The 24,357-nt window shown below is 40.0% G+C and overlaps 1 protein-coding gene across 2 annotated transcripts in view; it reads left to right on the top strand.

Moving 5' to 3' along the window:
- NKAIN2 (sodium/potassium transporting ATPase interacting 2) overlaps window positions 1–24,357 on the top strand; it is a 571,249-nt gene that overhangs the window by 470,641 nt on the left and 76,251 nt on the right. For both annotated transcript variants that reach the window (XM_063329688.1, XM_063329685.1), the window contains exon 4: window positions 12,719–12,919. In XM_063329688.1, coding sequence (XP_063185758.1) covers window positions 12,719–12,919 — 201 coding nt within the window. The remainder of the gene's footprint in view (window positions 1–12,718; window positions 12,920–24,357) is intronic.

Here is a 24,357-nt window from a genome sequence, read left to right as displayed (position 1 = left end):
AGCCTTCAACCAGATTTCTGCATTTCCCTGGGCTAAATCAGCTCCTGAAAACTTAATTTAAGAAACTGACACAGACACTACAGTTAGAATGGTAAATCTACTCCCCGTCAGTTTCTTAAATAAAGTTTTCAATCACTGATTCAGTCTACAGAGATAGAGCTCTGTTTTAGTTACTCCTCTCAAGCTACGCTCATTAGAGATCATTGCTCCTAGTGTTTCATCTTAATCCTGGCTGGAAACTGCAGAGTCTTTGGATACAGAGATGGATACTGAAGAGATTTTCCTAAGTGAAATTTTATCTAGCCAGCATGAAATGCTTGCAAATAAAATATGCAAACCTAAGTACTGTCATTATATGACTCAGATGGAATGAATGCAAGGGACAGAAAATAATTTGAAAGAAATTTCCTACATTTTTGAGCACTTTCATTGTTTTATTCCTGGTTATTTGTGGTATTTCATTAGCAAGATAGAGAAGAACCCTAAATGTAGTTGCATCGTTAAAAATCTCTACAAAATCTTTGGGGCCAATATCTATGCCACTCCAATGCAACCTTTTCCTTCCCCAGCTCACTGAAGGAGACACATCTGGGTTGTATCGAGGCAGAAAGCACCTAAGTTAGGTATCTACTCTTGGTTCCTGGAAGCACGTTTTCCCTGCAGAGTATTGTACAGGTCAGATTTGAGTTGCTCTGCTTTTACTACTGTCGTGGTCCCCGGTATGTTATAGTAGGATTTTGATATTCATGCTGCAGGAAGACAATCTATTCTGTAATTGGGATTTTTTGTTTACTTGGTTGGCTGGGATTTTTTTTGTTTTTTGAACAACTGAACAATATTTCTAAGTCTTCAAGGAAAGACACATTGAATCACAAAATGATTTAGGTTGGAAGGTGACCTTGAGCAACTGCCTTCTCAAAGGAGGGCCAATTAAATTACATTGTTCGAGGGGTTTTGTGGTCAAATTTTGAACATCTCCAGGAATGGAGTTTTTACCTCGCCTCTGGGCACTTGTTCTAGTGTTTGGCCATTCTCATGGCTAAAAAAAAATAATTAAAAAAAATCCTTACATCTGGTCAGTTTACTGTATTCCAGCTTGTGTTTGTTGCCTCTCGTCCTTCTCCTGTGGACCTCTGAGAGCACCCTGGCTCTGCCTTCCCTAGACCCTCCCATTAGGTAGTTACGGGCAGCAGTAGGATCCCCTCAGGCCTTCTGCTATTAGCACGGAACTGGCCCTGCTCCCTCAGCCTCTCCTCAGACACCCTGTGCTCCAGTCCATAACGAGCTTGGTGGCCTTTGCTGGAGTGGCTCCAGTATGTCCACGTCTCTTTTGTACTGGGGACCCCAGAACTGGACTCAGGACTCCAGGGGTGCTCTCGCCAGTGCTGAGCAGAGATGAAGGATCACCTTCCTTGGCCTGCTGGTGACACTCCTCCTAATGCAGACCAGAAGGTTTTTGGCCACCAGGACCCCAGGTCTTTTCCTGCAGAGCTGCTCCCCTGCCAGTCAGTGCTCAGTCCCAGGGAGAGCTCCAGGGAAGCCCACACATTCAAACTGCCTTGGGACCAACCGCTGTAAATTTGAACAGCAAGGTAATCCTCCCTTTTGCACCCTGCAAGATGGAGCAATGCATCCAAACATAAGCCTTCAGTGACAGTGGAGTTGGCACCTAACGTGAACTGTCACTGAACTATCATTAATACATAACTGATCTAGAAATTAATTTTTAAGGGTGCCTGCCAGATACTAGATCCTACTCTTCAATTAATAGGGTTTTCTGTGTTGTCTTTTATGAAACATCTCTTCTGTATTTGCACTTTAATACCTGAAGTAAAAAGCAGGGGCAAAGACTGTTTAAAAAAGGAAATATTCGAATCCGTCTGCATTATTTTTCCTTATATTAATTTTATTTAACTGTTAAAAGGAGAATAAAGCTTTTACAAGACTGCAGTGGAAAATACAATACCAAACAGCATTTGTTACATCATTAAATAACATGGTTTATTTGTTAACCACTGTATCTATCTTCCACAAAATACCAGATGAAAATATTTGTATCTAGGAGGGAAGAGAATTAAATCACAGGAAACAAAAGCTGATGTAAAGAGTTCTAGGAAGAAATAATGTGCTATGTGGAGAATTACTTGTTACCACTTAATAGTACCATCAGTTCAAAACTGTAAAGCTGCACACTGACTCTGCATAATACTTTGTGTACTTCTTATGTATATTATACAGGCTGATATATATGTTGTACGAACTGGTGCTAAGTGTAAGACTAGCAAAATAACGGATCATTTTATTGAGGTGATCTCGCCATCATAAATTAGGTGTTCTTGTATTATGTATAAGAACACATATATTCTTATATATGCAGGTAGTCCTCTATGTTTTAGCAGCATTGCATGCTGCATAGTCAACATGTAAAAGAGTGACAGACTATTCATCTATGGATTAGTATCTTAATTGGTTTAAATTGCTACAGTTCCTTTGCTGTACATGAGGCACTTACTTTCCTGCGTACTAGCTAAAAATACCTAGCGTGGCATCATAATATTATTCCTCAGGGTGTGCTTCTGAAAACTTAATAAAAACCATACATTTACCCAAAGTTATGCACTGAATCTTTTTAAATGGCTTTGAATTGTTCTTAGGAGGCTGCAGTTTACTGAAGTGGTGGGCATTGTCACGTCTTCCAACAGCTCACAAGAGGGAAGGACACGCGCTTGAAGCGTTTGCTAACATCAGCTTGTTTGATATTGTAGTTTCTTTATTAATGCAGGGGACAAAGTTTCTTTTTAGTCTGTTTCCATGAGGCTTGTACTGTCAGAATATAAATTTGCGAATAGCTTCTTTTGCATTTCTTAATCAAGGAGATTTGAAGCTGTATCACCTACAGTGGTTATGTGGGGTGCTAACATTTTCCATTCCAATTTGCAAACGCTGCCTAAATGCCCTAGTAAGTCAAGTTTGGAAAAGTGTAACATTTTCTCCTAAAAATGTTGAAACACATTTTTAACAGTATTGTTCACATTCTTTTCTTTCATTTTGAAATCTAAAATTACCTAAAACTGAAATTCCAGAGTAGTCTCATTATTCAAAATTATTTCTGAGGCAAAGTGTAGGGAAAAAAAAGAAATATCAGCTCTAGAACAGGAGAAAATGTGCATCTTGGTACTTACAAATAATTCAAATAGTTCTCAAAAGCAGGAAGCAGCCAATATACAAAATATCTGTAATTCACTCTGTGTTCAAGCTAAGTTAGATCGTATTATTTCTGTACTTAGATGACAGTAATGCATAATCAAATTAGTTTTAATAAAACTAATCTGTGGTCCATGCTGAGTGACATAATATCACACCACAAAAAGAGAGAGCAATTTCACCTACTGTTAAATTAATTACTGCATGTAAAGTGAAAAGAATTTGATTTATCAAATCTGAATATAGCCTTAGGTATTCTAATAACCGTCATCAACTGCAAGGACATGAATGAACTCTTTATGAACTAAAGTTTAGTGCAGTCATATAACGTGGTCCTGTGATAAATGTCTTTTTCATTTAAAAAAATACATACAACCTTGCAGACAGGAACTAAAGGTGGTTTTCAAAGACCGTGGGGTAAGTATAGCTCTTGCCACACTTGAACACTGAAACCTGTGACACAGTTTTTCCTGTGTCATCTGGTGGCGTTGCAGCTATGCAATCCCTTGAAACTGGTAAAAGGCACATTTAGGAGTAAAATGTATCAAACTAATGGCGAGAAACACCCTTGCTATAAACATTCAACAGTATTGCAATCGAGACTGCTACATGCGAGCTTTGTGCACATCATGCTGAGTATTGGTGCGGCTTCGCTGATGTGACTTTTGTTTTACTGTCCCAAATTTGCAAGCTACATGAATGCTGCACAGCTTCAGATCTGAATCTAATTCTGTGGATGATGACATCTATCCGCCTGGTCAATAGCGGTGTAAGTTGTACTGAAAGAGCCTGAAATAGTCGATGCAGAGATAGTTATTCCGCACCATTTCTTGAACAAGGCATAAGGGCTATATGGAGCTGGGCCACACTTCCACTTCTGCCTCTGTGCTTCCCCACCATCACTCTGTGGCTGGCTTCGTGCTCAACATCTTATCTAGGCTCTATAAGCAGCTTTTCAGAGACCTTCAGGAGTACTTAGCACTCTCTTTCAGCTGGGTCCTTTCTATTGACTTGCAGAGGAATTCAAACCATTTAAATGTGGCTATTTTATTTCACACTGAGAATGCAAGTGGGTTGTGAGGACTAGCTATGCATTTTAAATCCATGCTTTAGCTCATTGCAACCTCCCAACAGAAGTGAACCCTTCGGAAAATATTCACCTGGGCTAGATTTGAATCAAAGTAAGATGACTCCACATGCTTTGTAGTAATATCTTGACTGATCCAGGCTTCTTTTTAATTATTTTGTAACCGTAATGCATATAAAATCACTGCTGGCTAAAAGTGCTTAGACTATAGAGCACTATGTACAACACGCATTTATCCTCAGCCTGGTGTTTCATGAAGTCCTTCTGCATGACAATGATCTTATGTTTCCTAACACCACTTCTGGGATAACAACGTTGTTTCTGTGGTCTGAGAACTCTGTTCAAGTCTACTTACTGTATCCTGCACATGCTGCAGGTAGTAGGTTTTCCTAGATTTGACAGCAGAGGCTGATTCAAACAGAAAAAAATTTCTTCACTGTAGACATGAGCTCCCCCCTAGGGTCGTGAATGAATTTGGTAATTTAAAGCAAAAAAAGATAGACAAGATAATTATTTACTTTTTAAAAGAGAATAAAAAGTCATAGGAAACAGAAAACAAAGGTTTGTCACTGTACACACACACTTTGTTTTACAGCACCTAACTCTAGGTAGTAACCAACACCAAGGGACACTGAACAAATCACATCAGCTGGAATTTCTTTCTGAAAGAACACTCTATATACCTACCGATACACAACTGATACACCTATATACACTCTATAAACCTACTGATGTTTATGTTTACACCATATGCTTCTGCATCCTTCCTTACTAAATGTTAGACCATGCTAAAATTTTGCCTTGGACAGAGATGATCAAGGAAAGTATTCTTGAGGTTGTTCAGCAACTCACTAAACCATTTCTTCTAGAAAAGGGAAGCATTTTAAGGATATTCATTTCATCCTGTTATTTTACCCAAGGCCTAGACCTATCTGTTTGCAGCCTGCAGAACTGTGTTCCCAGCTCACTGGAAGCTCTGCATAGTCTTCTGGATGTTATCCAAATATAAAATGTCCTTGTGCTTAGAAGGGTTTTATGTAGAATTAAGAGGTTATATATATTTGTGTCTGCAAATTGTAAGCGCTATTGATCTGTGTATTTGTCTAAGTAAACCAAGACAAGAGATATACCTCCTTTACTGTTTAAAAAGAAGGGAAAATAAATTAGTCCTGAGAGGCTAAAGAACTTAAACTTCTTTAAAAGCATTATGCCTTACTCATAAAAAACTAGTACTGATATATTGTGAAAGTAGTGAGATCATGTGTTTTAAACTCAAATAACCAGGGCGTGGGAACCATTCAGAACATTCTCTTCACCTCGGAAAGAGATCCAGTGCCACACTGAGTTTAGTACAGTCATAACAGAATCACAGGATGGTAGGGGTTGGAAGGGACCTCTGGAGATCATCCAGTCCTACCCCCCTGCCAGAGCAGGGTCATCTAGAGCAGGTTGCACAGGAACGCGTCCAGGCGGGTTTTGAGCGTCTCCAGAGACAGAGACTCCACCACCTCTCTGGGCAGCCTGTTCCAGAGCTCTGACACCCTCAAAGTAAAGAAGTTCCTCCTCATGTTGAGATGGAACTTCCTCTGTTCAAGTTTGTGCCCATTACCTCTTGTCCTGCCCCCAGGCACCACTGAAAAGAGCCTGGCCCCATCCTCCTGACACCCACCCTTTATGTATTTATAAGTGTTGATAAGGTCCCCCCTCAGCCGTCTTTTTTCCAGACTGAAGAGCCCCAAGTCCCTCAGCCTTTCTTCATAAGAGAGGTGTTCCAGTCCCCTAATCATCTTGGTAGCCCTTTGCTGCACCCTCTCCAGCAGTTCCCTGTCCTTCTTGAACCGGGGACCCCAGAACCGGACACAGTACTCTTTGCTAGTTTGTTTCATAGAACACAGATTTGGTGTGGTTTGAAAAGAGACCACGTGCCACCACCCTGTTTCCAGCTCTGGACCCCTGCCCTAAATCAGGCTGCACAGTTCCACTCCAAAGCAGACACTTTACCCTCTAAGATATCTGTGGGATCATCATCTTCTGGTACACCAGTAAATATTTAAATTGCATCTTTGTACCTTCAGATTTAATCCAAACTTCAGAATAGCTTTGTCTTTTGGAATGAAAGAAGCTACTTTTTATTGCCTTTAATAAGATCTGGTAATCGTCCCATGCCCATCGGTAGAGACAGAACAACGTAGATCACCTGAGACTGGAAAACTTCCCACTGCGCACCCACATTAACAGAGTTTGGAGGCAAGATGTTTTCCTCAGAGAATGGCAATTTGTCATAACAGAAACTTTTCAAAACAAGGTATTACATTTAACTCAATTTCCTTCAACAAATTTTCTTAATTCCAGAATGGCATCCCTGATTATTCTACAGTGAGAAATAAATAAGATTCCACAGAGCTAGCTACTACTCAGGGATGTGAGTGCCTCTGGTCAGCTGCCTGTTTCAGTGTATTTTGTCATTGCACAAGGTTAAATCCTAGAAATTACAAAAATTCTAGTGCTCAGGATCTTCACTAAATATGTACAAGAGCCAAATTAAAATTTTTGTGATAGCAACTTCTCAGTCCCCATGATAAGTGATGTTGGGCTACTGGGATGGGCTTAGTTCTCTTCTTCCGCCCCCCCAAAATTCTAAGGGTCTTAGCCCAGAACATTCTTAGTCTAAAAATATTCTTTTTAAATATGAAAAATATTCATGGGATAGTAATAATCATTTAAACCTTGCAATGCAAACCAAAAGTTTCTATTTTCTTTTTGTGATATTTTTAACGGAAGAACTGTATAGATAGAAAACTTTTAAACAAAGACATTAATGAAAAATGTTAATGCCGCTGAACTGATGAAATTAATATTCTGGAGTTTAGCAGGTATCTTTTTTTTTAATGAGTTGAAACAGAGCAGAAAAAAATGTTAGGTATGTCAATGTACATATTCCAATACTAGAAAAATATGAAGATCTTAATTAAGATAATATTGATTGCAGCTCTAACAATTTCATAAGATTATTGATAGAAAGTGTATCATAGAATAGTAAGTGACAATGTTAATCACCGTATAGTAGTACCTATGCTTTTTGGGGACTATTTTGTAGTATTTTATTAATATAACACTCTAGCTTCATTTTAGGAAAGAAAATCAGGACACCTGAGTCATCTCTTTCACGCTAGTATCTTTATGAGGAAACCATTGAAATCTTTGGAAGTACATTGGAAATCACTTAAGATACAGTTGGGACATTTTTAACAGAACACTAAGAAAAGCTAACAGTGAGACTTTTGCTGGTTTTCATGGGTGAAATAATCAGAAGTAAATCTGTTGGGTGGATTCAGACTGGTTAAATCCTAACTGATTAATGACACATCTGTAAATCAAATTTGGAATTATACTAGTAGAAAGTTGTTTTGTATGAGGAAATTAAAGACCAGGATTCTAGGTTACTAAAAAAAAATATTCAAATGAATGAGAGTCACACATACAAAAAAGCAGAGATGCTAAAAATCACTTCAGATGCAACAGGATAAGAAAGATCAAGAACGTTAAATAACCATGATCCCTGCACAATTATTCAATAATTATTTCTTGTATCTCAACTGTAGATTAAAAAGCAAAAGAATAAAAAGTAAGAAAAAAAAAAAAAGAAACCCATCTGCTAAGCTCTATTTTGACCCTTCACTGAGGGCAGATTTTTCTTTAGACGGGAAAAGATCTCCTTGCATGAGAAAATGGTACTGCCTGATGGGAGCTAGTTTTAGTGGAAAAGTGCGATAACAGAAGAAAAATAATGCCTGTAGAGGCCTCTGTGCATCCAAGGCATCCAGAACTACAAATGCTTTCAGACCCTGATCTTTTATCACTGAAAGCTTGTGTGATCGCTCATTCTCCAAACAGCCTGTTCTTGCTAGCTTGAGTTTGAAAAATGAAACAAGTGGTTACGTGGTTGTATTTGACAAAACTTGTACAGAAGCTTGGCAGGTTACACAGATTTCAGCAATTCCTAATTAGAAGAATGTGAGAAACTTATTTCCCATGACACAGCAAGCCACAACCATTGAAGTCAGTACAATTTAATTTCCCTGAGCCTGCAAGATCTCCTGGACTTTCAAAGAGGATCAGCCTGAATCACTGCTGCCTCATTTTTCTCTTGGCACTGTGTATGGGACCAGCTTCTCTAAGCTGCACCTAACAAATATCATTGAAACAGTAATTTATTGTAATTACCACATAAAGATAGTATACTTACTAATATGTACTAGTAGAAATACAATACACACAGAGCTATCTTCATTTTGAGCACTGCTGTCTGCCAGCTGCTTCTTAATGCAAAGAAGGTTGTATTAATTTCTGGCAACTCTTACAAAGCTTGCTGCTGCTGCGTTCTGTCATCAGCTGTCCTCAGCCAAAAAATGTTATGTACTATGCTTTTAACCCCAGCAAAAGTTGTTATCTACCGTATTAAACACAGGCACAAAACCATCAGAGCTCAACATTTTTTACAGACTAAGCTGAAATAAAATTACAAACTTAATTTGAAGATGTCGCAGCTTCTAATCTCTGAGATCTGAGTCTCTGAGACCTCCAAACTCTAGCCTTTGCCTAATCCAGCCGTACTTCTCCTGACTACTACAAATACCAGCACATTTTAAGAATGTCAGCAAAGATGTCCTACTAAATATTTTTCTCTGTTTTCTTTCCCTCCTTGATGAATAGCGAAATCTAGTTTAACGCACCAATTTTCATTAACAGGCTTTACAAATACCAGCAGGATTTACAAAAGCGGCACAGTGATCATCAATAAAGCTCATACAGATGTATTTCTCTGTCCATGAAGGAAGCAGCTGTTTGTTGAATTTAGAATAATGAAATCTTCCTTGACATACAGACTGCGAACAACACCATATCGGCATGCCCAATGTGTATCAACAGTTCTTGTTAGGTTTCATAGCTTCAAGGCTTATCAGACCATTTCTCTGCATTTCCCAGAATAATGTTTGAGCCACAGATGTTGGAAAGAAAACAGACCGCAAATACACTGGAGAGTACAACAAATCCCCAGCTTCCAGTGTAGACTTTGTCTATGTCCGCTAAAACTGTATTCAAACAGAGAATAAAGTAAATAGCAAGTGGAGTTTGTCCAAAAATAGCTCTAAATGTTTTCAGTATGGGAGATGTTAATGATAGATACATCATCCCCCGCTTGGCTTACACAGTTCTTCAAGGAGATTCAGGCCCTTATCAGTTTCTCACTTTGAAGTAAAACTTTTTCGTAAGCTGGGTGACCTTCACTACTAAGGAACTGCTCTGCTTATATGGTCGCATACAGTGGGACGTGGTTTGAAGGTTATAGGCAAGTTCAAAGCAATTTATACCTGAGATGAGCTAACTGTGCAGCAGCTGACTTTGTAGCGATTAGGCTCCTTCTGCGTTTATTCTTATCCCATATATTTTGGAGATAGGAATTTGCAGGTTTTAACTTAGGTGTTTGCTCGTGACAATCTGGCTTCATTATCGTTCTCATTCCAGCCAAGTTTGACCTGAGCCGTGGATGATGTCTCATCTTACCAGAACCAGATTTCACCTCCACTTATTTTTTTGCTTTCTTTCTTAACTGATTCAATACATAATAGCTAGACTCCTTGAAAGCCTTCTCAACCATATTATTCAAAGATCTTTAAGATTTGAAATTGGGGCTTTCAGTAGGATTTATTTGTTTTTACTAATATGAAGAGGAATATAGCATTTCTGTGACAGGTATCAGGACCATTGTATGAGAAGAGGAAACAAAACAGCATTTTACTGGTTACCTGGAGATAAGAATAGGCTGTAGATCTGATAAAGATCTGTAATTTTTTACTAGTAAGCACTGAAAGACTATTCCTGAACAAACCAAGATTATTTTGTCCTAATCACAACATTCAATTTATCTGCCAAAAGATGATTTGAGGGCAAGGGAATTTTCTAAATATAAAAAATTATTCCAGAAAATCATCTGGGGATAAATTCAGGGATGGAAGAAAGCTGGACTTTGTGAAGTTTTATTTACATATGTAATTATAAATATTTTAATGTGTGGTATTTCCCGTGTAACTTGGAAATTTACTTGTGTTTTTAGCCTGTGAAGTTTTGGATTACTGCACCCTTTGTGAGCAAACATAACCATCTCTAGAACGATGATGTTCCAACCAGCGAGCCCAGTTTTGATCTTTATGTTTAGCTCCTCCTGATCCATTTTAACTGCATCTGGCAGATGCATAACAAATACTCAGTTCCTGCAAGCCAGTTTATCCCTTTCTTTTTCAAGGAATACATTTTTCATCCCTTGTCTGCACTTTGTAAAATATTTTTAGTCCATCATGATTCTGGTGAAGGTAGGTATTGCAAATGATAAAATAGATAAAATAGGGCCAGACAATGAGTCCTATTCATTCATGCTGCATCTCTGATAAGAGACTAGAGGTTAAGAATTTTCCATGGTAACTAGAATGGCTTAAAGGTCTTCTGACAATAACATAATGGATTCCAATTTTAGTCATTCAGGAATAAATCTATTACTTTATGCAGAGTTACTCCAAATACACCCATTCTTCACCAGGTGAGGAGGCCGGTGTTATACTCAGGGGCAACAACCCTGACTTCAGAAAGAAAAATAGTTTTCTGACTTGGATGTAAGGTAAAAATGCCCATTTCCAAGAAACATCTGTCAGACACTTTCCAGTGCCTACAGCTTTGGTGGGGAGGGGTCTAAAGAAAGAAGAGGTTTGTTGGGGGTGAAGACTTATAGCCATAGGTAAATATATCTATTTTGGGGAATTTTGCGTAGTTTATACGCAGGTTCCTTTGATCACCTTTAAATGCTTGAAGTTAGTTGCATGACTAAATTCATTTTCATTTTCTCATAGAGCTTATTATTTACTGGGTTGGGCTGTTGTGAGAATGTAGGGTAATTATTCATCACAAAAATATTATGGTCCTTCCCGCAATCTTCCCGCTTGTACAGGGTAATAAATGATATTTTTTTTTAAATGTACAAAATATCTGCCCTTTTAGACAAGAACTGCAACTTAAAGAAAAAACATTCGGCTACACTACAGTGTTAAGTGTAATCAGGGATCGATTGATGCGTCAGTCATGACATTATCCAAAACCTCTCTGGATGGAGTTACCTTTACATGAGTTACTGCAAAAAAGGAAAATAAGTGGCATTAAAAAAACGACCATTTTTGAAGGGAGGGAAATGTGGACGCAACATATCTGCTACTGAATGGCATTCTATTTATTCCTTTTGGCATGGTAAACCTTATTAAATAGTTACATTTTAAAATCTTGATGAGAATCTTAATTATTAATGTCATCAACAGGCTGAAAAAAATGTAGGTCAGGTGTGTGGAGAGTTTGGCTCTGCAAAGACATTACTTAAAAGCAATTTTTTTTGCATGACTGAGCACATGAGCACACAGACTAGATAGTCACAATTTACAATGAGGTTACACCTATAAATAATTTATAAAGGGTTGGTAAACACTGTAGGCTCTTACAGAATCCACCAAGTCCATAGTTTTGTTATAACTATGTATAACACCCTCAAGTAATGTGCAACCAAGTATAATTTATGAAAGTCATATCCGTTGTATTGTTTATGATGTATATTAATCATTTATTAATCCTTTATGAACTATTTATAAATGCAATCTTAATGGAAGGCATGGCTGACTGGTTACTCCATTGCACTAGTTGCATGGCAGTTAAAGGTTGCAGGCCTCTTTGCCCCTCTTTTTTAACAAGCTAAGCAGTGTTTAGAGAAGGCAACATCACTAACTTTTTCTGTACAGACTCCTAGGAAGTTAAAAATCTGAAAGAGGTGTTACAAAGAGACTATTCTTGTAAGCAAATGTACAGAATCCTTTTTTACAACTTCTCCAATATTTCAGCAGAACTACCACAGGTCTGCTTCACAGAGTCCATGAGACAAAACTCCTTGCAGATGACCCATGCATATTAAAGTCTATGAAGTCTTGGTTCCCAAGGACTCTTGTATATTTTGGTACATCAGACCACCAAAATATGGGCCGTATTTCCAGGAACTGAGCAGAGGGCTGTTGCTGTATAAATGTGCACGTCCATCAGTTCTTATGGTTTCCACAGGAGAATGGGCAATGTAACAGAAATGACTGCTACAGTCTAGGATACCATAATGTCTAGGAACAGATCCTGGCTTGCAGGATTATTCTTCTGCTCCAAAGCAGTTCTGCCTGCCAAGATACAGGTACTTGTGCTTGCTGCAGGCAAGCTCCACCAACTTTCATGTGACAGTGCAGTTTTATGGCTGCTCTTTGCTTCTTTATGCATCTTGTGAAATCTCTTGCTGAGGTATTTGATACCAGAGTACCATCCCAGCGCATTAATTCTTCACTTGTTCTTTTGCAGGAAACAGATCTCATTCTGACCTTTAATATCTCCATGCATCGTTCTTGGTGGATGGAGAATGGGCCGGGCTGCACCGTGACCTCAGTAACCCCAGCCCCAGACTGGGCACCAGAGGATCATCGTTATATCACTGTCTCGGGGTGTTTGCTTGAATATCAGTACATAGAAGTGGCTCACAGTTCTCTTCAGATCTTCCTTGCAGTAAGTGTTTACGGATAGCTTCACTTCCACCACCATTTCTAGATTTCTTCTTGCAGAATGTCATTACCAGAACAGTGGAGTACTGTGGCATTCCTTTACAAACCCTGGCTCTATGTGTTAGTGTTGTCTTGCAGCTAGTTCAAGGTACCTGTACATGAGAAGCTCCAACATGTATGTTTATTGCTTGACATGACGCACTCTGGTTTCCTGACCTCCCTTTTGACCATGCCACAAATCCTTTATAGCAGGTTATATTCAAATTACGCTATAGGATGTAAGTTGTGACATAATAAGAAGTTACAGCTATTGCTGTGAAAGCCAAAGCCAAAATGAAGGAGAAATTTTCAACAGTAAAAATAGATTCACTGATCAGTTCACAGGACTCAAAACTGATCAATTTGGTTTTGGCCATATTAGTCAATATGCATTTGAGGTGAATGGGAACGATTCTTCCCAAAAGAAAAAAATGTGTTTGTTGTATGAAAATCAAAACCAGAAATCTTAAGTCTTTTTAGGAGGAAAAGAATCTACTGTTGCACTGCAGAAAATTTATAAGGAATGGAAACATCTTCTTTTGGGGAAAATTGATAGGCTTTTCAACTGTATTTACCTGTACTAATAATTTTGCCTTGTGTTGTCTCTGACCGAGGTGAAAAGATGACATAACACTGAATTAATCACATTGAATGGCAATCTGCATTTCTATTTATTATTAATTGCTCTAGTGATATAAACATGTTTATGCCCAGATGGAGATATATATGACTGCAAATAAAACCGTTACTATAGATCTAAATTTGGACCAGTGCCAGGGTGCCCTCTGTATAAATTTTTTGGTCAAGAGATTCCAATGCTTTGCCTGAAGAGGGACCATACTGGTAAAAGTGAGAGGAAATCTGGTTAGCCAGATCCAGGAGTTAGTGTAAGGCAGTTGGACAGTCCATAATATATAACGTGGCCCTCGGCTACCCAAAAAGTAAGCAGTTTTTCCATCTGTCCATTCCCTAGCCTGGGTGTAAACGGCCAAGTATCAGGTGAGTTTGGGACAATATATCTCTTTGTCAATACATCTCTGCGTGGGCTCTGCGTGTAAAAGATTGGTGACTGATTCACCTGAAAGCCCTGGTACCTCCCTTCAGTGGAGCCATCCCAGACCTTCTCCATGCTCCTCGCTACAGCCTCCTTTCAGGTGACACCCACCTTGCTACAACCTCCTTTCAGGTAGTTGTAGAGAGTGATAAAGTCTCCCCTCAGTCTCCTTTTCTCCAGGCTAAACAACCTCAGCTGCTCCTCACAGGACTTGTTCTCCAGACCCCTCACCCTTCATTGCCCTTCTCTGGACATGCTGGAGCACCTCAATGTCTTGTAGTGAGGGGCTGGAAACTGAAGACAGTGTTTGAGGTGCAGCCTCACCAGTGCCAAATACAGGGGGATGATCACTTCCCTAGTCCTGTTGGCCACACTATTTCTGATACAGTCCAGGATGCTGTTGGCCACCTGGGCACACTGCTGGCTTATCTTCACCCGGCAGTTGCCCAACACACCCAGGTCCTTTTCCTCTGGGCAGCTCTCCAGCCACTCTTCCCCAAGCCTGTAGCGCTGCATGGGGTTGTTGTGACCCAGGTGCAGGACCCGGCACTTGACCTTGTGGAACCTCATACCATTGGCCTTGGCCCATTGATCCAGGCTGTCCACATCCCTCTGTAGAACTTTCATACCCTAAAGCCCTCTAAAGGAGATATCCAGGCTTCTTTTTCTGACTTATTTTTTTGTACGTAATGAATGATGAACAAGAAACTTAAGGAATATACAATTCAAGCTCAATTCTGTTCATGATGCAACAAGATTTTTTTGTGTGTCTGTGCTTAAACAGAGCCATGTTTCTAGATAAGGTCATTCTTTGCAAGCCAGGGAAGTGGTTCAGAATAACAAACCACTGGTAATCTGCTAGCTGTAACCGACTACAGCTGGGTTTATATTTCCATTCATGTTACTGTGAATGTGATTATGAAAGGTAAAGAGCTACACAGTATAAGTATGGGTCAATTTTCCAAACCTGATGCTTGCAACTCTACTGTTTGCATCATTTTCGCGTTTCCAGTTCTGGGCATGGGGTTCTTTTTCAAGTAGAAATGCTGGTATAAATTCACTATCATATTAAATGTGGTGAGAAACAGAGGAATTGCCTGACACTGCTCAGTGACATATAATACAAGTTAGAAGAGCAGATAACTTGATTTTCAGCAAACTAGCTTTTAACAAACCCAAGCCTTAGATCACATTTATCTCCAGTTAGTAGAAAGAAGTTAATCTTTCCTTTCAATTTTCTTTTATGGGCACTTAAGTGGATCTTGCACTTTAACTGTAAAACTATAAATTGCAACTTACAAATTGGTTACTTGCTTTCTATTTGTATTTCTGTATGTTCATGACAATGATCAAGCTAATGTTGATCTTGGTTTTTTCATGGACTGGTGGCACTGCAGCATGTTTTTAAGGATGTTCTCTACTGCCTACATATAAAAAGTTACAAAGACATTCAGCTTCATTGAGGACCACTTATATCAGTCTTTGGAAACATTACACTGAGTGTATTTTGTACAGCTTGCCAGTAAGTTCACAAGGAATCCAGCTATAGAAGGTTAGGCTTCACGTAGATGTGATATTTGCTGCGGATTATGTAGTGGAAAGAATATTACAGCTAAGATAAAAGCTATAAAACCTCCTATGGTTTATACTATCTAAAAAGCAAGTCTCAAGGTGGGCTGTGGAATATTTCAAGGATTGCAGACAGATACTCTGCTGAGGAGGTGCAGAATACTCATAGTCTCCAAGACACCTTCTCTCCCCAGAGCAACATGTCCTAGAAGCAAACAGCACCAGATTGTGAACCATACGAATGCTGCTGCTAATTTTGTGCAAGTCAACGCAGATTTTAGGTTTTTAAGAGTGAAATTTTGGAGAATTTTCATTTCTTCTACTGCTTAAACAAAGTAGTAATTAAAGCAACTGGAAGGTTAAATGATCCCAAAGGTTAGGAGATGCCTCAGTGTGCAGAATGGTGGTGTTCGTTGTGTGATACCAGCCTTAGAGACTAAAGAGAGACAGATGTGATGACGCACACGTATTTTGCCAGCTTCTCCTGAGGAGGGAATTGTGCTCAGGATAAACAAACAACTGGGCAAAATTGCTAGTTTACCTCACACAGAAGAAATAACAGAAAAATCAGTTTGGTGGTCTCTATACTTTGACCAGCTGAATGCTCATGGTTTAGAAAATCTTCAAAATGGGGAAGAATTGAGAACTAATGTGTGCAAGAAAATGCTCTGATAAAAAATGGATTGTCCCAATTTGGGTATTTAGTACTTATGTATGCAAAGCATGTCTGGAATAACCCACAGTGATAATAGGGGCTGCAAAGCAGCCACAACCGCTCCTTTTCCCATGACACAGAGCACTTACGGTATTGGGTGATGCTGGTAGAAGACTACAGCCTCTGCAGAGCCTACCCGTAAACCGATCCTTGTATCACAGGTATAAAAAATGACCATATAATGCACATTTATGCCTGTCTTGTAGCCATTCCCATGTCAGCACATTACTTCTTGCTCAGCCGCTGTCTGATTTTTTTCATGTTTATGGAAATGTATTTTTAAACACTTCCACTGATTTTTCACTCAATTATTGCGGCAGTTGCCTCTCTGAAGTGGTACACCACCAAAATCTCAGTGCCACACATCATGCTTGTCAGTTTTTACTCTGTGCTCCATACCAGTACCTCCCGTTTGGTTCTTTTGAGACTGAGCCACATTGCCACTACCTTATCTCTACATCTTACCATCTTCTTCCAGCAGGTTAAAAAGAGAGAGGGGTTCAGAGTGAAGAAAGAAGAATGCGAGGGAGGGGAATCTATTTCACTCTTGAGTGCAGCTTTGCAGCCTGCAGTGCTGCAAACTAAACAAACATATTTTTAGGGCACCACCTGCAGCACGCAGCTGTATGGAACTGAACAGAACGGCTAAGGGTGTGATTTGTTCTGCTTTGTGTGAAACCCTGGGGTCCGGGAAAACATGTGGGGAAGGTATTTCTAGGGAACAACTCCCTCCTTTCCTGCCCTCCCCGATTCTTGGTGAATATCATTGCTGAATCTGTAAAGGTGAGATCTTAGCTTCATTGCACTTTGGCAGTGCCGGTAACTTATTTAACGCTGTGCTGATACATGGAGAAAAAAATGTATGGTTTCAGCCACAGCTAGTTCATTTGTTTTGTTGCACAAAGCTAAGCCTCAGTGCAGCCTATGCTCACATACTGGGCGAAATTCTCCACTTGACTCTTCTCTCCCTGGGAAGTCCCATTTACAGAGCTATGACATCTTGAGCACCTGGACCATCCAATGTGCTCTGCAAGAACCACAACTCTTCCTGTCCTTGGTGCCTACATATTACCAAAATGAACTGGGCTGCCGATGGCATGACTTGGATACCCGTATGCTTCATACATTAAAGTGTCCTCATGTGCTTAATGGTTATTGATTCTTGCTGCTTACATCAGAGAAGCTATTTCATTTTCAGGACTACTGGGTTATCAAGGATAGATATACTTAAATTACTGATCTCTGGAGAGAATTTTTCCAGGTAAAGAATGAGGTCAGTGGTGCTAATGGAGATTTGGTTTGCTACTGGTTTGCAAAATTAGAGTTGCATTCTCTATAATATTTACAGAGTGGAAGATGAATGAAAGCTCCCACCCACCCCTAAGTGACAGGAGGTACAGCTGCCACTTCACCGTGGGGAGGGCAGTGCCTGGGAGGGCAGTGCAGGGTATACACCCCTGCTAACCTTGGCATGTAATATCAGTGCTTAAGGTGGTCGTTGGCTCTGTGTATAAGTAGTATATGCATCCCAGCCTTTTGGTCACACAGGTAAAAAAGCGTCACAAGCTCGCAGTTTCACAGGCACCCACAGCCATCAATGTCTAATTCTAGCTACAGATCCTAAGTGCAATTTTTTTTCATTTGCACTTCTAATGGAACTCTTGTCTTATAACAGAAGGTGGGAATCTTTTCAGTTCAGGCCCTGAGCTGTGGTTCAGGTCAGTGGATTCTGCTTCCAGGTCTACCACAGTGTCCTTGGGAAAGTCATTTCACCTCCCTGTGCCTCTTCCCAAGTGCTGCAGGGAGGAAAGCATGCCTAAATTTTTCATGTTCGGTTTAGCCAGGCTCTTTTCAATGGTTCCCAGCGACAGGACAAAGGGCAATGGGCACAAGCTAGAACATAGGAAGTTCCGTTCAAATACATGGAAATACTTCTTTACAGTGAGGGTGACAGAGCACTGGAACAGGCTGCCCAGGGGGGTTGTGGAGTCCCCTTCTCTGGAGATTTTCAAGACTCGCCTGGATGCAGCCCTGAGGGATGTGCTTTAGGCAATCCTGCTCTGGCAGGGGAGTTGGACTAGATGATCTCTAGAGGTCCCTTCCAACTCTGAAGATTCTGTGATTCCGTGATTCCGTGATAAGACACTGTACCATTTGCATAGATAGGGATCTCTCGCATCTCTCAAAAAGCCCTAAACATGTGTGGCACTCACTACAGTAAGGCTTTTGTGTGGTACGAGGAAATTATAATAATGGTAATTGCATTTCATACAGAAATGGAGCTCAGATTCTCTACATCTTCCTTCTGCCTGTGTTTTACTCTTTGATTATGCATGACCTGCCCCCACTCCCACAAGGCTCTTCTTGCAAAAGTCGACAAATTAAAATCCATTTGTAGATCAAAACTCTGAAAATATGCAAATAAAAGATCAGCCTTGGAGATAAGTGTGACAGAATTACATATCTATTTGCCAACGCTGGATTAAAAGTATTTATTATGCTTGTCTTTTACTCCTCACTTACACACTCACAAGTCTATTGATTTTAGTGGAACTAAGTGCCTGCGTTATGGGAATAAGACTAATGTGAAGGCATCACCTTAGCCAATTTGGTTTTTAGTTATAAAGCCCTCGAAAAGATGAACTGTGTAATATTATTCCAGTAAAATGAGTGGGGGGAAAGCATTTCTTATGTACTGTATCTACATTATTGATGGTAACTTACATACCAAATAAATAAAACCATAAGTAAACTGTTACATAAAAGTATTGACCATTTTCATAGTGATCCTGTCCACTGACTTTTATGTGCTGTATATTAGTCACAAGTCCTTTTTGTTCCTTCCTGCATTTATACTTGAGTATATGCTTCATGCTATCATTAAAATTATTATTTCATGCTTTAAAATTTGTAATATGTAATTATCCATCCATACCAGTTACAGTAAATGTATACTATTTGGGATTCTGCAAAGTCTGCGTCATGCATAATACCTTTCAAGCTCTGATGCTGTCAGATTGATTTAAAACATCACGAAGCATAACTGTGTTATTAAGATGCAATAATACAGCTATGCAGTTAGGACGCCAGCATCAAAATCTCTGCTCTGTTGCAGACTTACAGCATGACCTTTGGCAGGATGCTTAATTCATGCCAGTTATTGTCTGTACTATACAAACAACGGTTCTTAAATATTTCAGAAAGATGTTGCCAGGGTAATTCCATTAAACATTGCAAGGTAATCAAATATTACAGAAATGTGGTCCGTGTGTGTATTTAAGCACTTAGAACAATAGAATAGCATTAATGTTCCCTGCTTCTCTTAAGGATTAATAATAATTAGAATAGGGTACTCTTAGAATCCTTAATGTTAGCGTAGCACAGGTGACATCAAATAGCCTCGTGCCCTTGTGGAAAGATGGGGGTAGTGAGTAACCACGTACTCTCGTCAGAATTTCTTTACTGGAATGTCTGTTTGTGCTTTAGACCCACGTACTCAAATATGTTTCTAACAGTGTATCACTTCAAAGGCCCCAACAGTGCTGAGGACAGTATGATTGCAAAGCAAAGCAGCAGTTCGTGTCCAAAAGAGCTAACCTGCAAAGTACAAAACAAGCCAGCCAACCCATACAGACAGAAAAGAGGGGAAAGGCAGGAAAACAGAGAGGGAATACTAGTTTGCAGTTTCAGTTTGCACCTCCTGTTTGACCATTGTCAGCTTTTTTGTAGGCATGATTGAAAAGCCCTAAAAAGGGTTATAAACCAGAATAATGAGCAAACTTTGCACTATCTGCTGGAAAATTCTCCTAAAAGGCAGCAAAAGAGGAAAGTGTGTGAAAGTTTGAAATGTATTAAGCGGCTGACAACTACTTGGTGGCTCATCAGCTGTGCACTCTCATACTGACAGGAGGGGACAAGCCAGGTGGGACAAGCCACAGAGGGCCTTGCAGGTGAATGGAGTAGTTGAATTTCACTGGAAGAAACTAAGCAGAAGAAATAGAAGGTTAAAGCAAGCTGTGGAAAATCATCTCTGCAGTAGCCTTCCAGATGGGCTCAGTCTAGACGGAGGCGTTGGTCAGGAGCAAGGAGAGGACATGGCACATGTAGAGGCAGGATGCTCCTCTGAAGCTGTGACTCACCAAGTGGGAGATCAGGAGGGCATCAGCAGGACAGCAGAGGTTAAAGAAACAGAGAGCTTGTAAAACTTCTGCATTTAGAGCAGGAAAGGGAAATGAACCTTCTGTAAAGGAAAAGTACATTCTATCTTCTATCTCTTTTTTCTTTTTCCTTTTGTTTTTGTTTTTTTTTTTTTTAATGTGGGAAGACAGTGACAAGACCTGAGCAGAGAAAAAGACTAGCAGGTCCTCCAGAGACACCAACAAATGACACAGAAGGACTAAAAGAAGAGAGCAGTGGGTGTAAAGCCTGTGGGTGCATCGGCAGGACAGACTTCATGATAGCAGGAGGGGCAACAGAGCAGAGGCAGGGGAGGTGAGGGAGAGAGTCATAGGAATGCATGAAAAATAAAACCTGCCTGATTATGGATGTCATTAGGAAGGAGGCAAACAGCAAAAGGCTGTTTCTGTGGGTCCCAAAATGCGCATGAGTGGAATCAAACAAAACATAAGTTGGCCCTGGATTGTTCAGGCTGAATTGCTGAAAAGTTAACAGGCAGGTCCTTTTGTCAGAGCTACAAAGACTCAGGACTCTAAGAAAATGTACCGTATTAAAGGTCTTCACTGAGTTCAGATGGAAGATACTCATCTTTTAGGAAGTGTCACAGTTTGATGTAGGCTTTGGGTTCTGCTAATAACCCACCATATCCCATTCCTGCACTCAAAATAAGTATAATGTGATATGCTAAAAAAAAAAAAAAAAAAAAAAAAAAAAAGCTAAAGATCAGATCTACTTGTCTACTTGCTGCTAATGCAAAAATCCAAAGCTCTCACAAACGCAGCAGTAAACTAACAATGGATTCTTAATTTTCCAGTTCTCAGTTCCTTTGTGCTGACCTTACAGTAATAAGCCTGATGCCATTTTCCTTTCCAGCCCACACAAAGGTCTTCAGTTGTGCAGGAGGCGCATCTTGCACATAAAAGCCCTCGCTCAGATTTACCCTTGCTAATTTTGTTTCCCCACCTCCCTTTGGACAACAGCCTCCACCTCTTCCTCACACATGTGCTCACACACATACCTGGCAGATCGGCTGCCTCCTCCTGTGCGTGTAGAGTGGGGAGAATATTTATACGTGAGAAAGGAGACAAGAGCTCCCGTAATCAAGTTTTGACTCTTTGAACCTAATGGGGAAAAATAACATTATTTAATTAAGGTGGAGTTCCTTTCTAGGGCAACACAAAGATTGAAAGAAAATTGATTCTTAATGATATAGATCGGTACTTTAGAAAGACTGGTTTTTCTCGGTGCAGGACTGGGCAAAATCAGCACAATGGGAAGAGGGTATGAATCATTGTAAAGTGCTAATTTAATAACACTGTCGTGCCGTGTTAGCAGAGGGGCAACATCAGGTTCAGGCATCTTTGACATGGCCTCAGAGCACAGTATATTTCTGTTTCTCTGTTTGACAATAGCGTTAGAGCATGTGTCATTAGTGTTTTGAGGGATTACTATAAGAGATTTCTTTTTGCCTACAAGTGTTATCTGTTGTTGCTTCTATCAAATTTTACCTGCATTTCTTCACCACTCCTTGCAGAAAACTGAATCGTACACATCAAAGCATAAACGGTTTTTTAATGAGCAGGGAGCTTTGTCAGTAGAATTGTACTCATTCATTTCCCTAAAAGCTTCACATCTTAATGAAGTGGGCTCATAGAAAGCCAAGTTATATGATAATTGTCTGAAAACAAGTTTGCTCCGACTCAGTGGAGAGAAGTCAGCTTTAAATAGAGTTACCTGACCAACGCACACAGGATTGCCTCTGAGAGGTTTATTTCCCTGGCAGAATGAAAAGCCACAACAACAGCAAGAGCTGAGGCTGGAAGAAGCAGTTCTACCTCTCACAGATCCTTTTGCACTAGCAAAGAAAATAGTGAATGGGATTTTGCGGGGGGAAGATCGGAATTGTGATAACCAAGAGCTGAACATTAGACTCATTACTTTGAGGCCTGAGGGAAGTTTTCCTGAGAATTTGTTTTGACCATCTCATATGTATTCCTTCACGCAGGGGACTCTGATTCTGGCTGACCCTGTAGGGTAGATAGTTATTCGATACAGCAAAGAGGTTACGGCTCCCCAGGCTCAGTGCCGCATGGCTGTCCTGGGGCTATGTGATGCTGGTGGTGCTGTGCTGACCGGTGATGCTGGCTTGCTGACTCGCTGACTTGCTTCCTCCCAGAGCTGCAATTTAAATTATTCCTCAATTCCAGTACTAGGGCAGTCCTGCTACCATTTTTATGACACTGTCATAGCATAAGAGCTGCATGTGAACACTTTCCAGCTGTATGCAGGTCAAAAGCCTTTGTTTGGGGTCTTCTTACCTAGTTTTGGTGAGTCTCTATGGGTTTTTTATGGTTTGAAGAGGTTCTGGACAAAGAGCCTAGTCCGTTCGATTTTCTTTCTCTACAAGTGAATCAATATGGTAGAGAAACCAAATTGCATATGCTTTAGATGTAAGAATAATATTAAGAAGAATAGCAATAACAATAAATAGCACAAGCTATTTATTGTAATCATAAATCATAATTATCATAAATATTCCATCAAAACATGTAATTAAAGAAAAAGGAATCCCTCTTCATACTGAAAACTCATAGTCAAGTGACAGGTTCACCAACTCCATTCCGGAGATGATTCTGGAGGTACAAACAAACACATGAATATAAATATTCATGTGTTTATTTATATATTTCATATTTTTAATATAAATACAAAAAAAACCATTCACAGCACAGATGTACCTCGGTATCACCGTGCTCATCATTCTTGCTCTCTGACTTCTGCAGTGCTGCAATTCTAAGGGGAGTAGGGTCTGAGACAACTTTTAGTTGTCAATTTCCTGAAGCTTTCACCTTTTAAATGGCAGGTAATATTCATTAGTGAAAAATGTCATTCTTCCATCCAGCTGAAGAAAATTACTCTCCCTTGAAATCAGGGGTAATCAGTTCTTTGCACATATTCTCAGTAGACGTCAGCCAATTCTCACCACTTCTTTAATAGATGTTATCTTCAGCACTGGTTGGGCAGGTAGAGAGCACATTCTTGCACCGCTCATGTGTTTGGGGGGCTTTCAAGATGTGCTCCTTAGTAGCACCATTCACCTAAACTGCAGCGTTATTGAGTTACCAGTTTTTCAGTACCCCACTGCTCGAAACTGATTGATTGGCATAAAGTGGTTCGTGTTTTCAAACACTTTTTTTCCTAGCAGGCAGCATTCTTTTAACTTGAGCTCTGCCAATTTAACCTCCATTCCTTCCGAACACCAAAGGAAACAGCTATTTCTTAATGTATATAAATTAATAATGAAAAGTTGGGACTTTTCCTCTGCTTTATTTTATTTTTGGATGTCCAGGTTTTCTAAGAACAGTTCAGTCATGTGTGCATAGTCACAACCTGAGGAAAAAAATATCTGCAAAACCACAGGAGCATTTGTCTGCTGGTAATGATTGCTGCCATAGATGGGAATTCAACATTGACACGACAGAATTTATTTTTCCTTATATGTAGACAATGATCAAGTAGTGACATCTGGAATCTACCCCAGAGGTTCAAGTCAATAAAATATTAATAGCTGCCATTTCCAACGAGGAGGGTGTAACAGGAGCACAGCAGAGGAATCTCTGACATTTTTGCAGCTATTGTTCTTCCTAATTAGTTAACCCTTTCCCCTTCCACACACTCTTCTCCTAAAGATTAGGGAAAATAAATCTGGGACTGAGACACAATTCCCTGTCTCCAATGTAGGTAAACTGCGGTTCAAATAGCCCTGTTTTCTGTGAGCTCTCTGTTGGGAAGTGGCTACTGGCAAGGGTCTGGATCCTCTGGTCCTCCTGGCTCCCACCGAAGCTGGGAGGAGCGTGGGCTGACCACACACAGCTGATTCCCAATGAAA

The sequence above is a fragment of the Chroicocephalus ridibundus genome, chromosome 3 (assembly GCF_963924245.1).
Source record: "Chroicocephalus ridibundus chromosome 3, bChrRid1.1, whole genome shotgun sequence".
Taxonomy (NCBI): Eukaryota; Metazoa; Chordata; class Aves; order Charadriiformes; family Laridae; genus Chroicocephalus; species Chroicocephalus ridibundus.
Note: the sequence above shows the minus strand (reverse complement) of the source record. Positions and strands in the feature narration are given on the sequence as shown.